Genomic DNA, 20,141 nt, shown 5'->3' with positions numbered 1-20,141 from the left:
TATATATATATATATATATATATATATATATATATATGTACTGGGTGTTTTGAAATTAGAGGCCCCCTCCACAGAGCAAATGGAAAGTTATGACGTTTTCTGCTACAGCCTATCTCCAAGTACATTATTTTAAGTTTTTATTAAGCTATTTTTTATTTTATATTTCTTGTATTTTCAGACTGAGTGACAGAGTTAGATACAACCATGGCTAACGACTCGGAGGAAATCAGATGGATTGACCGAATCCGGACTATAACCTTCAGAGAGGCCACGTTCCTGGATAGCTAAATACATTAAAAGAGAAGAATCCTTTGTTAAAAGAAACTGGAACAAAAATCCATATGACTGTCATAGCGAAAAGAGCGAGAATCTTGGAAGGCCTGAAGTCCTTTCTCAGGAGTCAAAAGACATCATAGCTGAGGCAGTGGGGTAGACCAAGAAAGTCTTTACGTAAGTTGGCGCTTGAACTAGAAACAAAAAGGGGAAAGAAGAGAAGTTATAGTGCTGTATATTGTGAGTTGTAAAAATCTGGTATCAAGCCATTTCATGTTATCAGCACTCCCAACATCACTCAGCAACAGAGAGAAGACCGTGCATCATTTTGTGGTTCATTTCTTAAAGATTGGGATGAAGCTGACTTTCTCCATGTTGCTGCATCAGATGAATTCTTCATTTACACAGTCAGGAAGCCGAATCATAAAAATGACATCATTTGGGCTGCAAAGTTGGGTGGTATCAGCGATGATGGGAACTATCGCCAAGTTGTGAAATTTCCTGAATGTTTGGGAATTTTTTTTCTGTTTCACAGCGAAATGGTTAATGTGGATCATCAAAGAAAAAGGACAGTCATAGAATGGCGAATACTTCAGAGAAACTGTGCTTACTGGTGGAGTATTTCCTTTCCTCAAAGATCCTGAAAATGTGTTATCTGTTGAAGAAGTCACATTTTTGCATGATAAGGCACCATGTTTCAGGGCTCTTCAGACACAGGAGCTGCGTTGAAACAGTAGTATCGATTTCTTCTTGTCAAGTGAATTTCCAGGTAGCTCCCTGACCTTAATGTGTGTGAAAACTTTGGTAGTATCTTAAATGATTATGCTGAAGTGCGCACAGTGAACTATAATGGTATACCAAGCCTCGATGACCTGCGAAGAAAGGTGACTGAAGTGGTCAGGGAAATGGAGTTTGAGTCTCAGATTTTTTGCGATTTGCTGAAATCATACCCCTCAAGAATGCAGGCTGTGGTACAGGCAGATGGAGGCCACACAAAATATTAAATACTAAGAGAGAAACTTAAATAAATACCTGTTCTAAATTACTTTTGTTTTGTCCATATCAATTTTAGTTTATGCTATAGAGGGGGCCTCTAATTTTGAAACACCCTGTATATGTATGTGTATATATATATATATATATATATATATATATATATATATATATATATATATATATATATATATATATATATATATATATATATATATATATATATATATATATATATATATATATATTTATATATATATATATATATATATATATATATATATATATATATATATATATATATATATATATATATATATATATATATATATATATATATATATATATATATATATATATATATATATATATTACAAAATCCACATCAGAAGGTGAGTGAAAACCGGGACTTTGAACAAGTACTCTCGTTGTTTATTCTACATTTTCAAGTTTACACTGAATACAAAAGAAGTTGACAGAGCTTTATATGCAAAAACAGAAGGGGGGAGGGGTTACAGTTTGTTAATCTGGGCAGCATGTTCTTTAAACAAAAAAGACAGGGACAAAGGATCAAGGGATAATCCAGGGTGGAGATTAACATTCCTGGTGGATGTAGCTTCAATAAACACAGTCTCTAGCAGATTTCTTTTCCGATGGTCGTTGACCTTGTAGATTACTGACTTATCCCAGTTCATCACATGGCCTGTCTTAGGCCAATGATCGGCAATGCCATTATTTGATAAACTTCTTGAAATGGCATATTTGTGTTGGGAGCTTCTTACTTTGAGTCCTTTTGATGTTTAACCAATATAAATCTTATTACTTTCTTTGCAAGGAATGCTGTATACAATATTGTTTGAATTCGGCAGGCTATTCTTAATTAGTTTATTTCTCAAAATATTATTATATTTAAATACTAAGTTAATGTCAATAGTTTTTAAAATGGGCACTGGAGGGACGAAATTAGGATGAAATGGTGAACAGAGAATATTCTTGAGTTCTTTGTTAACACTGGCTGGATTGTAATATGTCTTTTTTGCTTTATTTTTACAAACTTCTAAAGAATATGGATGGTAACATAATAAATCTCCTATTTCATCAATAATTTTAAACTTCTCTTCCAAAAATTCAGGACTACAAATTCTAAGAGCTCTAAGATACACACCTGAAAATATTGACACATTAATTTGTTTATCATGGTTAGTGTAAAAATGAATATATGACAAAACATTCGTGGGTTTCCTACATAATTTAAAACAGATATTGGTGTTATTTCACTGTAATTTAATTCCTACAGTGCCCATTTTAAAAGCTATTGATATTAGCTTAGTATTTAAATATAATAATATTTTGAGAAATAAACTAATTAAGAATAGCCCGCCCAATTCAAACAATATTGTATGCAGTGTTCCTTGCAAAGAATGTAATAAGATTCATATTGGTCAAACATCAAAAGGACTCAAAGTAAGAAGCTCCCAACACAAATGTGCCATTTCAAGAAGCTTATCAAATAATGGTATTGCAGGTCATTGGCTTAAGACAGGCCATGTGATGAACTAGGATAATTCAATGATAATCTACAAGGTCAACGACCATTGGAAAAGAAATCTGCTAGACACTGTTTATTGAAGCTACGTCCATCAGGAATGTTAATCTCCACCCTGGATTATCCCTTGATCCTTTGTTCCTGTCTTTTTTGTTTAAAGAACATGCTGCCCAGATTAACAAACTGTAACCCTGCCACCATTCTGTTTTTGTATATAAAGCTCTGCCAACTTCTTTTGTATTCAGCGGGAAATTAAAAATGTAGTAAATTATAAACTACGGAAGTACTTGTTCAAAGTCCTAGTTTTCACTCATCTTCTGATGTGGATTGTGTTCCTTCATGCTGCATTGGATATATATATAGTATATATATATATATATATATATATATATATATATATATATATATATATATATATATATATATATATATATATATATATTGAAGTTTTATGAAAATTACAGATAAAAGGTTGTCATTGCTGGTATGAACTATATCTGGGATGAGAATTATATGTATATATATATATATATATATATATATATATATATATATATATATATATATATATATATATATATATATATATATGTATATATATATATATATATATATATATATATATATATATATATATATATATATATATATATATATATATATATATATATATATATTATTATGATTAGCAAGAATTCGCTAGCAAGTTGCCTCCCCCTTTTTGTTGTTGGTTGTGTTGTGATTTTATTTACTGCCAACCGCCCGATCGATAGACCATCTGTCTATCGACTTAGCACGGTCAGAATACAAGGGTTTAAAAGATTAAGGCCACTCCCTTTTTAAAACAGAACTTTCCTTCGAGGCAAAAGTAATCTGTCTTGGGCATTTTTCTTACAGGCAAAGCCTCCCTGCGGGCGGCAGGTGCATATGAGTCAAAAGCCCTAGGTGTTGGACGCACCCCCTGCCCCATAGGAAGGGATAAAAGCAGAAACCCACGAGGTCTCTAGTTTCACACGCGGGCTGGAAGATATGGAGTGAAGACGTCCTCAACACCTGGCCTCATCGATGCCCTTGCATTCTAACCACGTGGCCCTTTCCAAGGTATACTTTTTCCTCGTGCCCCTTGACCGCATTCCAAGTGTTCGCTCCACCGTTGGCCTGCCTCGAGCCCACACGCCATTGCTTGGAGTTTCGAGGAGTCCCCATCACCTTGCCCCTTTATGGAAGCCCTTGCATCTCACCACGTGGAAGAAACTCGCCCTCGGAAACCGCAAGTCATCCACGGACCGCCTTCTACGCGCCCTCGGAAAATCTGCTACGGTAAAGTGCCCTGAAAGAGCCCCATTTCAGTCACGCTTTTGTCTCGTAACATTTGCTTAAATAGAAAGCCAGAAATCACTCTTGTCTAAGGTCCGTGCGCCTCTTGCATCGGCAGTATTAAGTCTCTATTACTCCTTTGGCACCCTCAGTGCAGCTTCGAATTCATTATTCTTTTGTCTATTTTCATTACTGGCGTATAATGTGCATATCTCTCATTTCAGAGGGACCCTATTTCGTGGAAGCTTCTCGGACTGTGTCTGGAATCCCCCCGTTTCATTCAATCCCGTAGGAATCCCCTTCATGATCAGAAATCTACTTGAGTTTCTCTTTCCCGTACTGATGTCATTTATGTAAATACTCTCCTTTAAATTTTCCCACGTGTTTTACATAATATTTCCCTCAGTAACAAGAGCCCTATGCTCATATGAAATTCTCCTTTGTTTTCCTTTTTTACGTTTTCCTGGACCCACGAAGTCAGAATCACAAGGCTAAATTACCTTAAATCGTTGCTACCTGTCTCACAGAGAATATCTCAAACTAAAATCCACGGGAAAAACGTAAAAATGGCGACCTGGCCATAGATCTCGTTTGCAGTTGCAGTTCCCTAGTGTTGCTTTATTGCATTTGCAACGTGCCAGATCAGCTATTAGCAAAGCTAAGCTGGGTACGAGACAATTACGAACCTTTTTGTGTAAAACCAGCACACAGATCCAGAAATTCCACGTAAGTAATGTGTTTATCTTAGCAAAACCTTCTTACAATCGTGACTGTTTCTAGGAATTAGAAATAGGGACACATGAATTCACTGAGAGAAAAGAATCGCCGTATTAGATTCGTTAATGCATGCCTTTCAGGATAGGTAGTTAGGAAATAACTAGAGCTAACCATCCTTTGCTTCGAGGAATAGTGCGAAATTCCTCTGTGTTAAAATCCTTGCCATATTCTTTGCTTCAAGGAATAGTTGAAGAAATTCCTCTGTGATAAAGTTTACTTCGCATTTCGATTTAGTGAACTGTTATTTAGGCGCGAATAAAATTCCACGTGGGACATGACGAAGTCAGCTTGCAATGCTGAAAATTCTCTCAGTGTAGTTAGAATTCGAGTTAGGTGTTAGGAAAGCGAAATTTAAACTCCGCTTATAGGGGAAAATTACTAGGTCGTTTTACTGTTATCCTCCCAGACGACTGGGAAATTCCCCGGAATCCCAGACGGTGTATAAATATACGGGTTCATTCACACAGAATCTAAAAATACCTCCGGTGTTGGCCAGACGACCTGCACACACCCCCCCCCCCAGGCCAGCGAGTGTAGCATTTTTTCCCCCCATTCATTTCCCAGCAAACATTTTTCTTTGGGTTTCCCGTTAGTAATTTCTAAGTCCTAAAGGGACGAATCGTATTTCCAAATCCTAAGTGACTCCTAAAATTCTACGTCGCACGTGGCGAGAATTTCTCCAAATTCAGTCCTCAGGGACTCCTAAAATTCGTCGCACGTGGTGAGAATTTCTCCAAATTCCAGTCCTCAGAGACTCATACTAAAATTCTACGTCAAACGTGGCGAGAATTTCTCCAAATTCCAGTCCTCGGGACTCATACTAAAATTCTACGTCGCACGTGGCGAGAATTCATCAACCAAAATTCCCAGTCCTCAGGGACTCCTAAAATTCTACGTCGCACGTGGCCAGAATTTCTCCAAATTCCAGTCCTCAGAGACTCATACAAAAATTCTACGTCGCACGTGGCGAGAATTTCTCATTCCTGCGGGAACCCAAAATTAAGTCCTTTTGGGACACTATACTGTGTAGTTCACACATCTAAGCCCTTACGGGACTGATCATTCTAGTTCGTTAGAACAACTCCTTAACTCCACGCTACAGCCGGCCAAGTCCGAGCGTGACAAAGTCCAACTACGTCTTCCGAGACACATATTAAAATTCGTTCGCCAAGAACCACCACGTCTTTCCCAGACATATCAAATTTTAACAAAAGCCTCCTCAGACTTACTAATCACCTGTCTTATTCAGACAGATCCATTCTCCTGCAGTCTGAACAATTGAGTGTTTCAGATTCCTGCAATTGAGTCTTTTCAGACCACCTGAGTCTTTTCAGACATATCCTATACCCATTATTCCAAGATGGCTAATACCAGAGCCCAACAAAAAGAGGATTTCAAATTTTACATGTCCGCTGGGAAGGACATGGGACTATCGGGGCAAGATCTGAGAGCATGGGTTCAAGAGCGAGTGGACGATGCCAAGGCGGAGAGAGCAAGAGAACGTGAAGAGAGAGAGAGAGAACGAATTGCCCAAGAACAACGAGAGAGAGAGAACTAGTAGAGAGAGAGAGAGAATGAATTGCCCAAGAGCAAAGAGAGGAGAGAGAACGTGAAGAGAGAGAGAGAGAGAACAAATCGCTCAAGAACAACGAGAGGAGAGAGAACGTGAGGAGAGAGAGAGAGAACGCGCCCATGAGCTCCAGGTGCTAGAACTGTGAGGTGTCAAAGAAACGAGCAGGTAAAAGTTACTGCTACTTTATTACAGATCCAGGCAGCTTATATTGCGGCCGACTGACGCCGGGCCGCGAGAGACAATGGAATTGACTGTGACCTGAGGTCGAAACAATAAACAATAATATGCAGTGAACGAGTACAAATTACAATACAAAACATACAGAGCTACAATATGGATACAGTCTTGATGCCTGTGAATGAAGAAACATGTGATACACAATGTGTGACATTTGTATAAATACGCATAAAGTAAAAATGAGTAAAATGCGTGACCTGGCACGTTTTAGGCGTGACTAATTGAGCTCGAAGAAAATGGGAAGTCACCAAAGAAAACAAGTTCAGCGGAGACTTAATTAATGGCGCCGCCCGAAACACTATCCTGGCGCCGATGTGGTGACTTTACAAATCTCCCCCACAAGACGAGGGACGCGTCTGACTAATCCCCTGTATCTGCTGGGACGCTGAAGGGTGCTCGCGGCTCCTTGAAGATAAAAAAGGGCCTCCCGCCTGTGAGGCTGCTGGTTGGGCGGTCCCTTCCTGGGGCGGCGGCGCCTGCGGGGTGAGGCGTGCTGGAGTGCGGTTGGGCGGAAGGGTGCTGCGTCGCTGCCGGGACTCTCCGACAGGAAGGCGGGCATTAACCGGTCTATGGAAACCCAGTCGTCCTTGCCTGGGAGTGCCAGCTGGAACGCCTTGCTGTTTCGTTCCAGCACGTGGAAGGGTCCCCAAAAAGGGCTTAGTTAGTGGTGGACGGACGGCGTCGACTCTGGACGAAGCGTGGGTGGCGGATGACAGCTGTGGCGGCATGAAGGTGGTTGCTTTGTCGATGTATGAGCGCCTGCAAGGGGCGAACTTGCCGCCACGTCGCGGAGCCTCTGCAGTGATGGGGAGTGGCGTTCATCCGTCACGAGCTCTCCGGCACCACGAGGGGTTCCCCATAGGTTTTGTTCAGCTGCGGATGGGGTGCCGTCGGCTCTGGGGCGGTCCTCAACCCGAGGAGGACCCACGGCAGCTGATGTTTCCAGTCCTCGGCTGTGCAGCGGGCCATGAGGATGACTTTGGGGACCTGTGGAACCGTTCGACCAGGCCGTTGGCGCTGGGTTCTACGCTGTGGTGGTGTGGTGCGTGGTTCCCAGCAGTTGAGCCAGGGCAGACCACAACTCGAGAGGAAGCGGGGCCCCTGTCGGTTTGATGATGGTCCGGGGCGCCTGGCGGCTAACCCAACTGGAGAGCAGGGCCTCGGCGCACGCGCTGGCGGTGGCTTCTTGCATGGGTGTGGCGGGCCACCTCGTCGAACGGTCTACCACCGTCAGGAGGTATCTGGATCTGCCTGATGGGGAAGGGGCCCGACGACGTCGAGAGTGTGGATGTGGCGGCGGCGCCCTGGCTGTGGGAATTTCGCTTACCCCCGACTCCGTGTGACGACCCACCTTACTGGTCTGGCACTGCAGGCACTGTTTTGCCCAGGCCATGGCGTCCTTTGCACCCCGTGCCAGACGAACTTTTTTGAAAGCAGTTTGGCGTGGTCCTGCGGAGGGGTGTGAGAGGCCTGAATTAAGTTTCGAATACCTGGCGGCGTGAGGCTGGAACCAATTCCAGGCGGGGCTGACCTGTGCTGATGTCACAGAGCAGGCTTTCTTCGGGGGCAAGGGTCACGTCCTGCCACTTGAGGGATGTGATGGCGGTGCGGTATGCTGGGGTTTCTGGGTCAGCGGCCTGTTCTCTGGCAAGGTCCTGGTAATCTACACCAAGCTGCACTGCGTTCAACTCGACTCTGGAGGGCGTCTGCTCTACGGGATTTTTCTTGCCGGGAGGTACCTGACGGAACAGGTAAATTCGGCTATGGCTGAGAGGTGGCGCTGCTGTCTGGAAGACCATGCGTCCCCTGCTTCGTGAAGGCGTGAACCAGTGGCTGGTGGTCTGTGAAGATTGTGAAGGCGTCCCCTCCAGGAGGAACTTGAAGTGCCGAACTGCGCGGTACATCGCGCAGAGTTCCCTGTCGAAGGTGCTGTAGCGGGTCTCTGTGGGACTGAACTTCTTGCTGAAAAGGCGATGGGGGGGCGCCGTTGATGATTTGCTCCCAGAACAGCACCGCAGGCGACGTTACTGGCGTCTGTCGTCAGCTGGAGGGGCCTTGGGATCCTGGTGTGCCAAGGCGGTTGCCTTGGTGAGGGCGGCCTTCGTCAAGGAAAAGGCCTGCTGCTGGCTGGGTCCCCAAGACAGGGACTTTGGTTGGCCTTTTAGGACTGCCGTCAGGGGCCGTGGTGTCGCGATCCCGGGATGAACCGCCTGTAGAAGTTTACCATCCCAAGGAACTCCTGGACGGCCTTGATGGAGGTGGGTGTCGGGAACAGCTCACGGCTGCTACTTTCGATGTAAGAGAGGCGGACGCCTGTCGGAGACACCTCGTGACCCAGGAATTCTGCTTTCTGGACGCCGAAGGTACACTTGTCCAAAACGGACGACGAGGCCGTTCTCTTGGAGGCGCTGGAGGGCTGCTTTGATGTGTCTCTGGTGTTCGCTGTGAGACCTGGAAAATATGAGAATGTCGTCGACGGGTAGCAGATGCAGAATTTTAGGTCCCCAGGATGCTGTCCATGAGCCGCTGGAAGGTGGCCGGCGTTCCTCAGCCCGAAGGTGGAGAAGGCGAACACATAGGACCCGAAGGGCGTGATGATGGCTGTCTTTGGTATGTCCTCTGGCGCAACAGGTACCTGGAAATAAGATTTAAGAAGGTCCAATTTAGTGAATATTTTGGCCCCGTGAAAGGAGGCCGTGAGGTCTTGCATGTTGGGTAGAGGGTAGTGGTCGGGCTCTGTTGCAATGTAGAGCCACCTGTAGTCGCCGCAGGGTCTCCAGGAGCCGTCCGGTTTCTGCACCATGTGGAGGGGAGGCCCATGGACTGGAGGCTTTCCCGCAGATGCCCATCTGTTCCATCTCCGAATGCTTTTTCGCCTCCTGAAGGCGCTGAGGGGAAGCCTGCGGAACTTCGCATGTGTTGGGGCCCTTTAGTCACTATATGGTGGTATATGCCGTGCTTGGCTGGGGCCCCGGGGACTTGGCGAAGCTCAGGCTTAAATATCTCAGGGAACTCCGACAGTAGGTGTGCATACTGGGTCCCGCCGTTAATGGGAGAGACCGGCAGGAGTCGCTATCGAGGAGGCGCTTGCGCCCCACGTCGGCTAGCAGGCCAAAGTGCGCCAGAAAATCGGCCCCAGGAGTGGGGTTCCACGTCATGACGATGAAGTCCCAGGAGTAACTCTGGCCAGGATGGAGATCGACAGGAGCCTGGTGCCGTAGGGAGAGGATGGGGTTCCGTTGGCGGCCGTCAGGAAAGCAGCCGGTCTGGTGTCTGGTTGCAGTCCTCTCTGGATGCTGGGAAGACCGATTTAAAGGCCCTTGTGTCGACCAGCATCATCCTGCCGGAGACGGTGTCGCGGGCGTAAAAACCTATTGTTTTTGAGGCCCTGGGTTCTTCGGCTGCCATGGCGGCCTGTCCTGCTGGCGCCGCCACAGAATTTTTTGAACGGGGCGTCCTCGAACCACTTGTGGTCTACAGAAGCCCGGGGACCTCCATCTGCTGTGGTTCGGTGGACGTCTGTTGGCGATGGCGTTGACGGGCTGCTCGTCCTCTTCAGGCTGGGCCGGAGCTGACCGGCTGTGTGGCCGGTTTTAGCCGCTGTGAAGCCTTGACGGAGTCTGTGAGGTGTTGCGCGCCGTCTCTGAGGTCCTCGACAGGCATGGTGTAGGGGTGAGCGATCTGGTTGCGTACCTCCGGGAGGAGGTTGGCGAGTAGATTTCCCGTGTGAAGCTTATCTCCTGCCGCTTCTTTGTGCCACCCAAGTCTGGTAGTGACAGGAGATCTACGACCATGCCCCAAGCGTCTCTTGAATTGAGGTCGTGGCGTGGGTTTATGGCAAGTGTCGATAGCCGGGCGGCCGGCTTCGGCGATGGGCAGGTAGCAAGCTTCGAGGAGGAACTTTTTTGTGGTGCTGTATGTGAGGTGTGTGTTTGGTACTCGCGTCGAGATGAGTTTTCTGTACGTCCTCCGAAGGGCGTTGAGCACTGTGTCGGCCTGTAGGATTTCGTCCGTCAGGTCCGCGATTCTGAAGTGGCTCTCCACCCTGCGCAGCCACCCGATGGGTTCCCCTGCGTTTGTGTTGGCGGCAGCTTTACGGTGGCGGCCAGCGACATTGTGTTGCCCGGCCGTCGTGTGTTCGGGCGCTGGTGTGGAGTTGCGGGAGGGCCTCGATGCGGGGGCAGGCGGGTGTGATGGGAGGTAGGTAAACCTCCGAGTCCGCCAGGTCGCGTTTAACTGCATGAAGGAGGGGATATCCGCGTCCATGCTCGCTCCTTTGACCCCTTACTGGGTGGGGTTTTCGCGTCTTTGCGAACTTTCGTGTGCCGTGTGGTTCCGCTAGTGACGCTGGTGGGGACGCCGACGAGTCAGCACGCTCAAACGCTGGTTACAGCGCCGTGTTTAGGCCGCTAGGGCGTTTTGGAGAAATCCTGGAGCCAAGACTAAGTCGCGTGATGGCTAGTCGCTAATGGCTCCGGGATACTCCGGGATCACCACTGTGAGGTGTCAAAGAAACGAGCAGGTAAAGTTACTGCTACTTTATTACAGATCCAGGCAGTTTATATTGGCCGACTGACGCGGGCGCGAGAGACAATGGAATTGACTGTGACCTGAGGTCGAAACAATAAACAATAATATGCAGTGAACGAGTACAAATTACAATACAAAACATACAGAGCTACAATATGGATACAGTCTTGATGCCTGTGAATGAAGAAACATGTGATACACAATGTGTGACATTTGTATAAATCGCATAAAGTAAAAATGAGTAAAATGCGTGACCTGGCACGGTTTAGGCGTGGCTAATTGAGTTGAAGAAAATGGGAAGTCACCAAAGAAAACAAGCTCAGCGGAGACTTAATTAATGGCTTGCCGAAACACTATCCTGGCGCCCGATGTGGTGACTTTACAGAACGACAGCACGCCACATGACCCCTGCCGCAGGAATGAGTGCCCTCAGCCAAGCTCACTCATTCATGCCAAAATGGACAGAGTCGAACCCGAAGTATGGCTTGAAAAGGCCGAACGAGTCCTGGAGTGCTGCGATCTCTCCCCGCGGAACTCTCCCTTGTTCTAACTAAATTCCTGGGCGGAAAGGCCCTCGTTGCCTACCACGCCCTTCCAGCAGATGAAATTGGGGAAACTGGGAAGCCGTCGCCAATTTTTCTGAAGGCGTACGAGATTACCCATGAGCGGTGGAGGGGCGTTGGAGAGAGCAGCCCAGAGAAGCAGGCCAGACTTGGTCTGATTGGGCGTGTCATTCGGAGCGGGCATTAACAAAATGGCTCGATTCCGAAGGAGCCACAAGCACCGCCGAGGTACTCGGCGGTTTAAATTGACATTTCCTGCGCTACGCCCCTCCTGCCCTCGCACTCTTTATAGTGGAAAAAGCCCCAGCAACACTCACCGAGTGTTGCCGAATAGCTGAAAGATATGTGAAACTCACCACCCTCAGGAAGGATCCATGGGGCGGAAGATAAATCCCCTGTCCCTCCTCGGAGGTTCAAATTCCCACAAAAATGGGAACTCTTGCAAGCCCCTAACTTGCCATTATTGCAAGAAAACGGGGCATTCCCCTGAACAGTGCCGGAGCAAGAAACCGGCTCCTCTCTCTCCCAGAAAACCGCCCAATAACTCGCCTGCGCCCTCCACAGGGGCAGCACGGAAAGATTTCAGCCAGACATTTTGCACGGCGTGCAAGGTTAATGACCACTCTCCCGCATGGGCAAGATGCCCACGCAATAATAAATCAAATACTCCCACCGTCGCCTTGGCCGTCACAGATCCCACATCATTAGGCCTCCGCCGAAGGGCCTGTATACGTGACCCTCCACGAGGTAGCCAGCCCGCGCGCCGAGTCACTGCTTTCGAGGACTCGGGCGATTAAAATCTCCCTCATCCGAAGGGACAGAGTTCCCTACGGAGCTATCGTCAATAGACGAAAACTCGTCACGATCGAGGGAATAAATCAATTCAAAATGATACTCTCTACGGTCCAATTGAGAGTCACAAGACCTCACCAATCCAAAATTTGTAATCTTGCAGTAGCAAGCCATCTCCCCGGAGGCTATGACGTCATCCTGGGACAGGACTTTCAGTCCCCACCGAAATCACGATAATCTAGGGGTCCACATTCCCCGAATCATTCCGCGCTCGCGAGTAATCCTCCCCCGCTTCTCCCTCAGTCAAGACTGGCGCCCCCTGGGTACCAGGAGGACGTGCAGTCCCCACCAGTGCCACCTGAGTACGATGTACCATGGCCCCCTCGATCGGTTCCCGGTCCAATTCCAGTGCCCGGCCCTGCCTCAGTGCCCGTGCCAGGGCCCCAATCAGATCTCCCTCCCGGAGATGACAAATTCCTGCCGGTGCCACTTGCATGCACCGAGCAGTGCCAAGCTTTCGTCCGTCCTGACCGACGAGCCCCAAGAAACCTCTGATAGTGCCTGACTCTGCCTAGTGCCAGCGCCAGAGCGCTAGCCGATCTCCATTCACGAGATCCAACTCAGGACCACCTCTCTTCCCCGGCCTGGCACCGCTACCAGCGTCGGTGAGAGAGACGGTTCCTCGACCACCGCTGAAGCTCACCTGCAGGTGCAGTCTCGCAACCCGTGCCTGAGCTGGTCATTGATACCTGCGAGCCGCTCACGCCGCCCCCGACCGCCTCCTCTCTGCCTCAGCCCGTCGCCGACGCAATTGCAAGTCAGGATTCTGCCATATCTCCCTTGGCCGATGAACTACAAGAGCTGTGACGGATCAGGGTAGAACCAGCATGGAAAACCCCTGCGTCAGCTGTCGCAGCAGCAGGCCCAGGTGGCATTCCGTGCCACCCTCCGGTCGCGGGCCCTCCGCTTCCCCGGCCGAGGACGACTGTCCCATTAAGAAGGCTCGGCGAAATTACCACGGGCGTGGGAATTTCCAGGTAGTTTACAAAGAGCTCCAGAGCTCCCCATGGCACCTGTGCTACCATTTCATCTTTCGAAGGTCTTGGCACCCCTAATCCTGAAGGGGATGTCAGGCCCTCCTCTATCTTCCTCCGTTCCTCAGGAACTTCTATCTCTTATCAACCTCTATTAATCTTCCCTTAAATTATCACCACAAGAGGCAATTAAGTACGGGATACCATTCCCCACACAATGTATAAATCATTAAGAATAACAGAGTGAGAAGTGGCACGCCCTTGCGCCCATACCTTAGCACCGGGCGTGCGTGTCAGCCCCTCCTGAAGGAGTCGCGCCCTTCGGGTGCACTTTTCTCGCCCTGCGACTGAAGTGATAGTCCGGGCCATAATTTATAGGCGAAGGACGATAAATTCCCGCCTAACACAATAAAACCCTCACTCTCTTTCCCTTAGCTCTTCTGCCAATATCATTTACTTTCTTTTAGTCATTTATTTATCTTTATTCTAATGAATCGCAAGCCATAGACTCTTGCCCTTGTGATTTAAATGCTCCTTTCTCAAGCTCTGAGAGACGTGTCCCGCCTTTCATTTGCGGTCACGCTTTCATTCGTAACACCTTGTTAATCTTCCTTTTGTTATTATTATCCCTTTTTCCCCTTCCCTTCCTTCTAAGAACTCTGTTTGTCCTACCCCACATCTTTTGTCTGCTCGCCCCGTCATAACATTGAGTAGTCAAGTGTGGGCAGTGGACACATAAAATTAGCGTAGTTTAAGGTTAGCGAATTAACGCTCGCGAATACTCTCGCCCCCATACGACTGTCAACTTCCCGGTGTGTGGGTCGCCCCTCAGCTCGCGTTGAATGATAGCTAAGCAAAGCACGTTAACACGAAGTTAAATTACCAATGCGAATATGTATAGTCATTACAGTATCGCGTAAAAGGGGATGTCATTTACAAAAATAAACGCTGTTTTTCATTTACACAGCCTCTTCAAGGCAGATTGTACTAACCACATGCATTTTATCTAAAATTAAGTAACCGTGTATTTTAATTCTTGAACAATAACCTTTCTTTTCATTTGTTGGCCATAGCCTCATATACGTGGTCTTATAATCTTAATTAATTCACAATTGTTCGAGTCACTTTATAAAGTTACCAATGGGTAACCAAATCTAAAGTAATTACTCTTTTGCAAGTGTTTACATCTCTTTGCGTCCTGTTAAAGAAACTTGTCCCAATGGGTTATTAAAAGTAGTGTCACCATTCAGTAAAACCCTTAATAGTAAAGTTCATTGCAAGGCAGAATGTAGAGTAACGTAGAGCATTTGCCGCTCATTCTATATATCGATGTACACACCCGAAGGAGGTATGTACATCATCTTGTATGGGGAGGTATTATGATTAGCAAGAATTCGCTAGCAAGTTGCCTCCCCCCCCCTTTTTTGTTGTTGGTTGTGTTGTGGTTTTATTTACTGCTAGCCAGATTGATAGACCATCTGTCTATCAACTTAGCACAGTCAGAATACAAGGGTTTAAAAGATTAAGGCCACTCCTTTTTAAAACAGAACTTTCCTTGAGGCAAAAGTAATCTGTCTTGGGCATTTTCTTACAGGCAAAGCCTCCCCTGGGGCAACAGGTGCATATGAGTCAAAACCCCTAGGTGTTGGACGCACCCCCTGCCCCATAGGAGGGGATAAAAGCAGAAACCCACGAGGTCTCGAGTTTCACACGCGGGCTGGAAGGTATGGAGTGAAGACGTCCCCAACACCTGGCCTCATCGATGCCCTTGCATCCTAACCACGTGGCCCTTTCCAAAGTATACTTTTTCCTCGTGCCCCTCGACCGCATTCCAAGTGCTCGCTCCACCGTTGGCCTGCCTCGAGCCCACACGCCATTGCTTGGAGTTTCGAGGAGTCCCCATCGCCTTGCCCCTTTACGGAAGCCCTTGTATCTCACCACGTGGAAGAAACTCGCCCTCGAAATCGCAAGTCATCCACGGACCGCCTTCTCGCGCCCTCGGAAAATCTGCTACGGTAAAGTGCCCTGGAAGAGCCCCATTTCAGTCACGCTTTTGTCTCGTAATATTTGCTTAAATAGAAAGCCAGAAATCACTCTTGTCTAAGGTCCGTGCGCCTCTTGCATCGGCAGTATTAAGTCTCTATTACTCCTTTGGCACCCTCAGTGCAGCTTCAATTCATTATTCTTTTGTCTATTTTCATTACTGGCGTATAATGTGCATATCTCTCATTTCAGAGGGACCTTATTTCGTGGAAGCTTCTCGGACTGTGTCTGGAACCCCCCGTTTCATTCAATCCCGTAGGAATCCCCTTCAGGATCAGAAATCTACTTGAGTTTCTCTTTCCCGTACTGATGTCATTTATGTAAATACTCTCCTTTAAATTTGCCCACGTGTTTTACGTAATATTTCCCTCAGTAACACGAACCCTATGTTCATATGAAATTCTCCTTTGTTTTCCTCTTTTTTTTTACGTTTTCCTGGACAGATGAAGTCAGAATCACAAGGCTAAATTACTTTAAATCTTTGCTACCTGTCTCACAGAGAATATCTCAAACTAAAATCCACGGAAAAATGTAAATATATATATATATATATATATATATATATATATATATATATATATATATATATATATATATATATATATATATATATATATAATTCTAGAGCCTCGATGGCTCGGTTGGTAAGCGGCAACCACAGACTTCTTAGAAGCCTGTGGCGAGGTTCAATCCCCGAGGCCGACACACAGAAGCAGACACTTTGCTATCCGTGTAGACACCCCGGGATTATGTATGTAATCAACGGATAGGTTTGCTGAAAGCAAATGGGTGCTACAGACTAATACACACATAAACAAAGCCACTCCAACATCTTCTAAAAACATAACAGACACCTCACACGTCTCGAACTGTCGGCCTACCATGAGTTCTCCTCGTGCTGCTGGGAGAAAGGGAGCGGGGGATTCGGTAATACATGTACACATTCGTTACCGGGGTCTAAGCTATGTCAGGCAGGGCAGCTGATCGAGGTTACGGCCTACCCCACCGCCAAATCGAAGTCCTTCAAAGAAGGCACTGTGCTTACCCCATATAAAAATGGGAATAAAAAGCACGTTAAAACAGAAGAAGATATATATATATATATATATATATATATATATATATATATATATATATATATATATATATATATATATATATAATTCTCGTCCCATATATAGTTCATGCCAGCATTGACAACCTTTTTATCTTTAACTTTCATCCAACCTCAATATGACACCTGTATAGGAAAGATGGATCAGTGGATATTCAATATATTTACGACTTATCTCCCATATCCACTTTGAGTCTTCTCCGAAGCTCCTAACATCCTTACTCCAGCTTTTGTTTTTAACCTGTCTCCATCAATAATTACATTTATTCTTAATTAAATATACGATTAAACCACTTCCATTTTTCTGCAATCCATAATGACTTTCATTACTCTATTTTTCTAGTTTCCATTTGGACTCATATCTTTATACTTGCCCGAATTCATTCTCAGCTTTCTCTCCTTGCTCATGCTTTGAAATTATTTCACTAGTTTCTGCTTTTTTTTTTTTTCTTATCCCACAAATTTGCATCTATATCTACTATCCGTTCTCCCACATTTGACAGCGCTACATCCGAATATGTGTCAATTATTCTTGAAGACTAAACATACGTTAGTCTCAGAAAAATGCTTACATTAGTCCAATCACTGTTTCATCTGCATATTCTGACACATGCTTCACTTTTACCATATAAACTTTCAATAGTTCTAAAATCTTATCTCCTGTGCAATACTTCCTCAACCCCCTCCATATTGCTTCTCTATCGTTTCTATCATAATCATATTCTGTTTGATGTAGTTACTTCCATAATTCTTATAGCCAACTATTAATTCCACACCTTCTGCCTTGTCAAATCCCGTTCTGTTCTTCCCCTATTATTCGTTATGCCGTCTCCCCTACTATTTCAATCAAGGTCCACCTGTCTTAAATTCGGCCTGATAAGCAACATTATACTACTACATTTTTTGCAGTTGCCTCTATCACCTTTGCTCTTATACAGTAGAACAATTATTTCTTTCAGACATTCATTGGGAACATCTTCCTCATCCATACATACTTTTCAATTCCTGATCAGCAACGTAATCACCCTGTCACCACTGTACAATAACGTCTCACTTGTTACACTATCATCTCCTTACTCCCTCAATGGTTAGTTTCCCAAGCGTTCTTAGACTAAACTAGGCCTTCTCACTCTCTTGTCACGCAGCTCTGCTCTCTTCTGTCTGTCACAGTCACCAGATATTTAAAATACTCATTCCACCGAACTAAAACTACATTACTTCAGACAGTATATTTCTATTGCATCTAATCATGTGACTTATGTATATTAAATTTAACAGATGGCCAACAGTAGTTAATTGTTTTGCTCCTTAACAATAATATGAAATAAAAGAAAACAACACTCTTCTTACACTGAGTGTTAAGAAAATTAGAAAATTCTCTATAAAACAAAAAGCCATAATGTTGCTACATATAAAAAAACACAAACAAACCGTTTTTTGTGAGAATGGTTGTGGTGTGAGAGTGAGATGTAAGCGAAAGCATATGTTTGGTTACAAGTGATTTATTCATCTAAAATTCACACAAGTCAAAAATCCTTGCAGGCCGTAATGCATTCCCAGCCTTTGACAGGTAGGGAAAAAGGGATTAACTAAAGGCCTTTGTGTTTCTTCACAGAAGCAAACACACAATTATACAAGTGGAAAATATATGGCTGTGAAATACATGTACATATCTGAATGAATGATATTCTGATACACAGACTGGTACCGTATCAAGAAGATGACTATAACATCGTTGGAAACATTCACTGAAAATATCTTCTCAAGATTTTGTTTTTCTTCTGATCTTCTGTCAACCGCATGGTTCGCATGCGGTGCTTTCTCGAGGTTCACTGTGAGTCATCAGTGGGTAAGCAGTGTGGTTGAACAAATGTGCTTACAATACTCCCCTGTTGGCTGGTGTCTGGCATATAGGCTGGTTTCAATCGGTACCCATGTTGTTTTTCTGTCAACCATCATTTGGAATATTCTGTCATTGTTGAAGAATTCTGTGTGGGCAGAGTATGCTGGGGAGAGGGGAGTTTGTGTGCATCAACCCTGATGAACGCATACTTTACGTTCATTAAGTCTACGGAAATGAACACTTTTCTGTCTGCTTGGTATGTCGTTTTTGCCAGTAACAATTTCTCTTTTGCTTTTCTTGTTTCAGAAGTTGTTGTTGGGCTTTTGTTTGGGAACACGTCTGCTGGTAATGCCAATGCTTGGCCGTAGAAGATTTCAGCCAGGGATGCATTGAATGTTTCATGTGACATCCTTCTTAATCCCAGCAGGACCCATGGTAGTTCTTTCCTCCAACTGCCTCCCTGACATCTGGTGGCTAGAGAGGCTTTTAATGATCTATGTAGCCTCTCAGTTATTCTGTTTGCTTCAGGGATGTAGGCAGTGGTATGCGTTATCTTGGTTCCCAAACTGTCGGCGAGGGCGTTCCACAGGACGGAGTAAAGTTCGCACCTCTGTCGCTGGTGATGATCTGGGGAATGCCATGCCTACTGATCCAGTGAGGCTTTAATGCAGCTTTCCGCCGTCTGTTATCGGAAGGGGACTACTTCTGGACATCTTGTATTCCTATCTATTATTGTAAAGAGATACTTATACCCCTCTGATGGGGGTAAGGTACCCACTATGAATTTGGGCAAGGTGGCGGGATGTCGCCTTGTATTCTTCTATCTTGTTCTCTGTGTACCTCGTAATTTTTGAGGTTTGGCACAGGATGCATTGTCTTGCCACTGTCTTGATGTCCTTTCTCATGCCCCACCAGACATACCACTGTGTTGTCATTCTGGAGGTGGATCAGCCTGATGGGTGGGATAGGTTCCAAAACCTTTCTTCATTAAACCCTCAAGCAAGTAATGGCATGGGCGTCCTATACTTGTCTTGCAGGTGATGGTCGTCATTCCTTCATTGATTGACAGGTCACTCCATTTGAGGGCGGGATTTATCCACCGCAGTCGTTGCAGTCCCTCTTCTTTCTTCTGCACTTCTGTTACCTCGGGATATGGGATCCCAAGCTGGATTTTGTTGGCACAGTTTCTGGATAGGGCGTCCGCCACGGTGTTTGATGAGCCCTTTGGGTACTTGATCGTACAGGAGTTGCTATTGTTGAGAGGTGTTGTTGTTGATGCACTGACCACATGTCTGCTGCTTTCATGAAGGCGTGGACAAAGGGTTGGTGGTCTGCCTGGACCACAAATTCTTATCCCTCGAGGATGTGGCAGAGGTGTTGGACCGATTTGTAGACTGCCAGATGTTCTCTGTCGAACATCAAGTATTTCTGCTCTGCTGTTGTTAGCTTTTTGCCATAGAGAGCTAACGGGCAGCAACCATCATCAGTGTCCTGCTTTTTTTTATT

The 20,141-nt window shown here is 45.6% G+C and overlaps 1 protein-coding gene across 1 annotated transcript; it reads right to left on the bottom strand.

Annotated features, from left to right (window-relative positions):
• Positions 1–18,747: 18,747 nt before the first annotated feature.
• Positions 18,748–19,570, bottom strand: LOC136827186 (uncharacterized). Its single transcript, XM_067084956.1, has 2 exons — positions 19,414–19,570; positions 18,748–19,262 (listed from the first exon to the last, which is right to left on the bottom strand). Exons 1-2 carry the CDS (start codon positions 19,568–19,570, stop codon positions 18,748–18,750), a joined length of 672 nt encoding a protein of 223 aa, XP_066941057.1.
• Positions 19,571–20,141: the final 571 nt, after the last annotated feature.

Source organism: Macrobrachium rosenbergii, chromosome 41 (assembly GCF_040412425.1).
Source record: "Macrobrachium rosenbergii isolate ZJJX-2024 chromosome 41, ASM4041242v1, whole genome shotgun sequence".
Lineage (NCBI taxonomy): Eukaryota > Metazoa > Arthropoda > Malacostraca > Decapoda > Palaemonidae > Macrobrachium > Macrobrachium rosenbergii.
Note: the sequence above shows the minus strand (reverse complement) of the source record. Positions and strands in the feature narration are given on the sequence as shown.

What these genes read in the sequence shown, in the direction of transcription:
- LOC136827186 (XM_067084956.1), bottom strand. Translation starts at nt 19,570, where the DNA reads ATGACAACACAGTGGTATGTCTGGTGGGGCATGAGAAAGGACATCAAG. An exon ending in CCACCTTGCCCAAATTCATA is followed by an intron (nt 19,263 to 19,413) that starts GTGGGTACCTTA and finishes GGCATTCCCCAG; the next exon opens with ATCATCACCAGCGACAGAGG.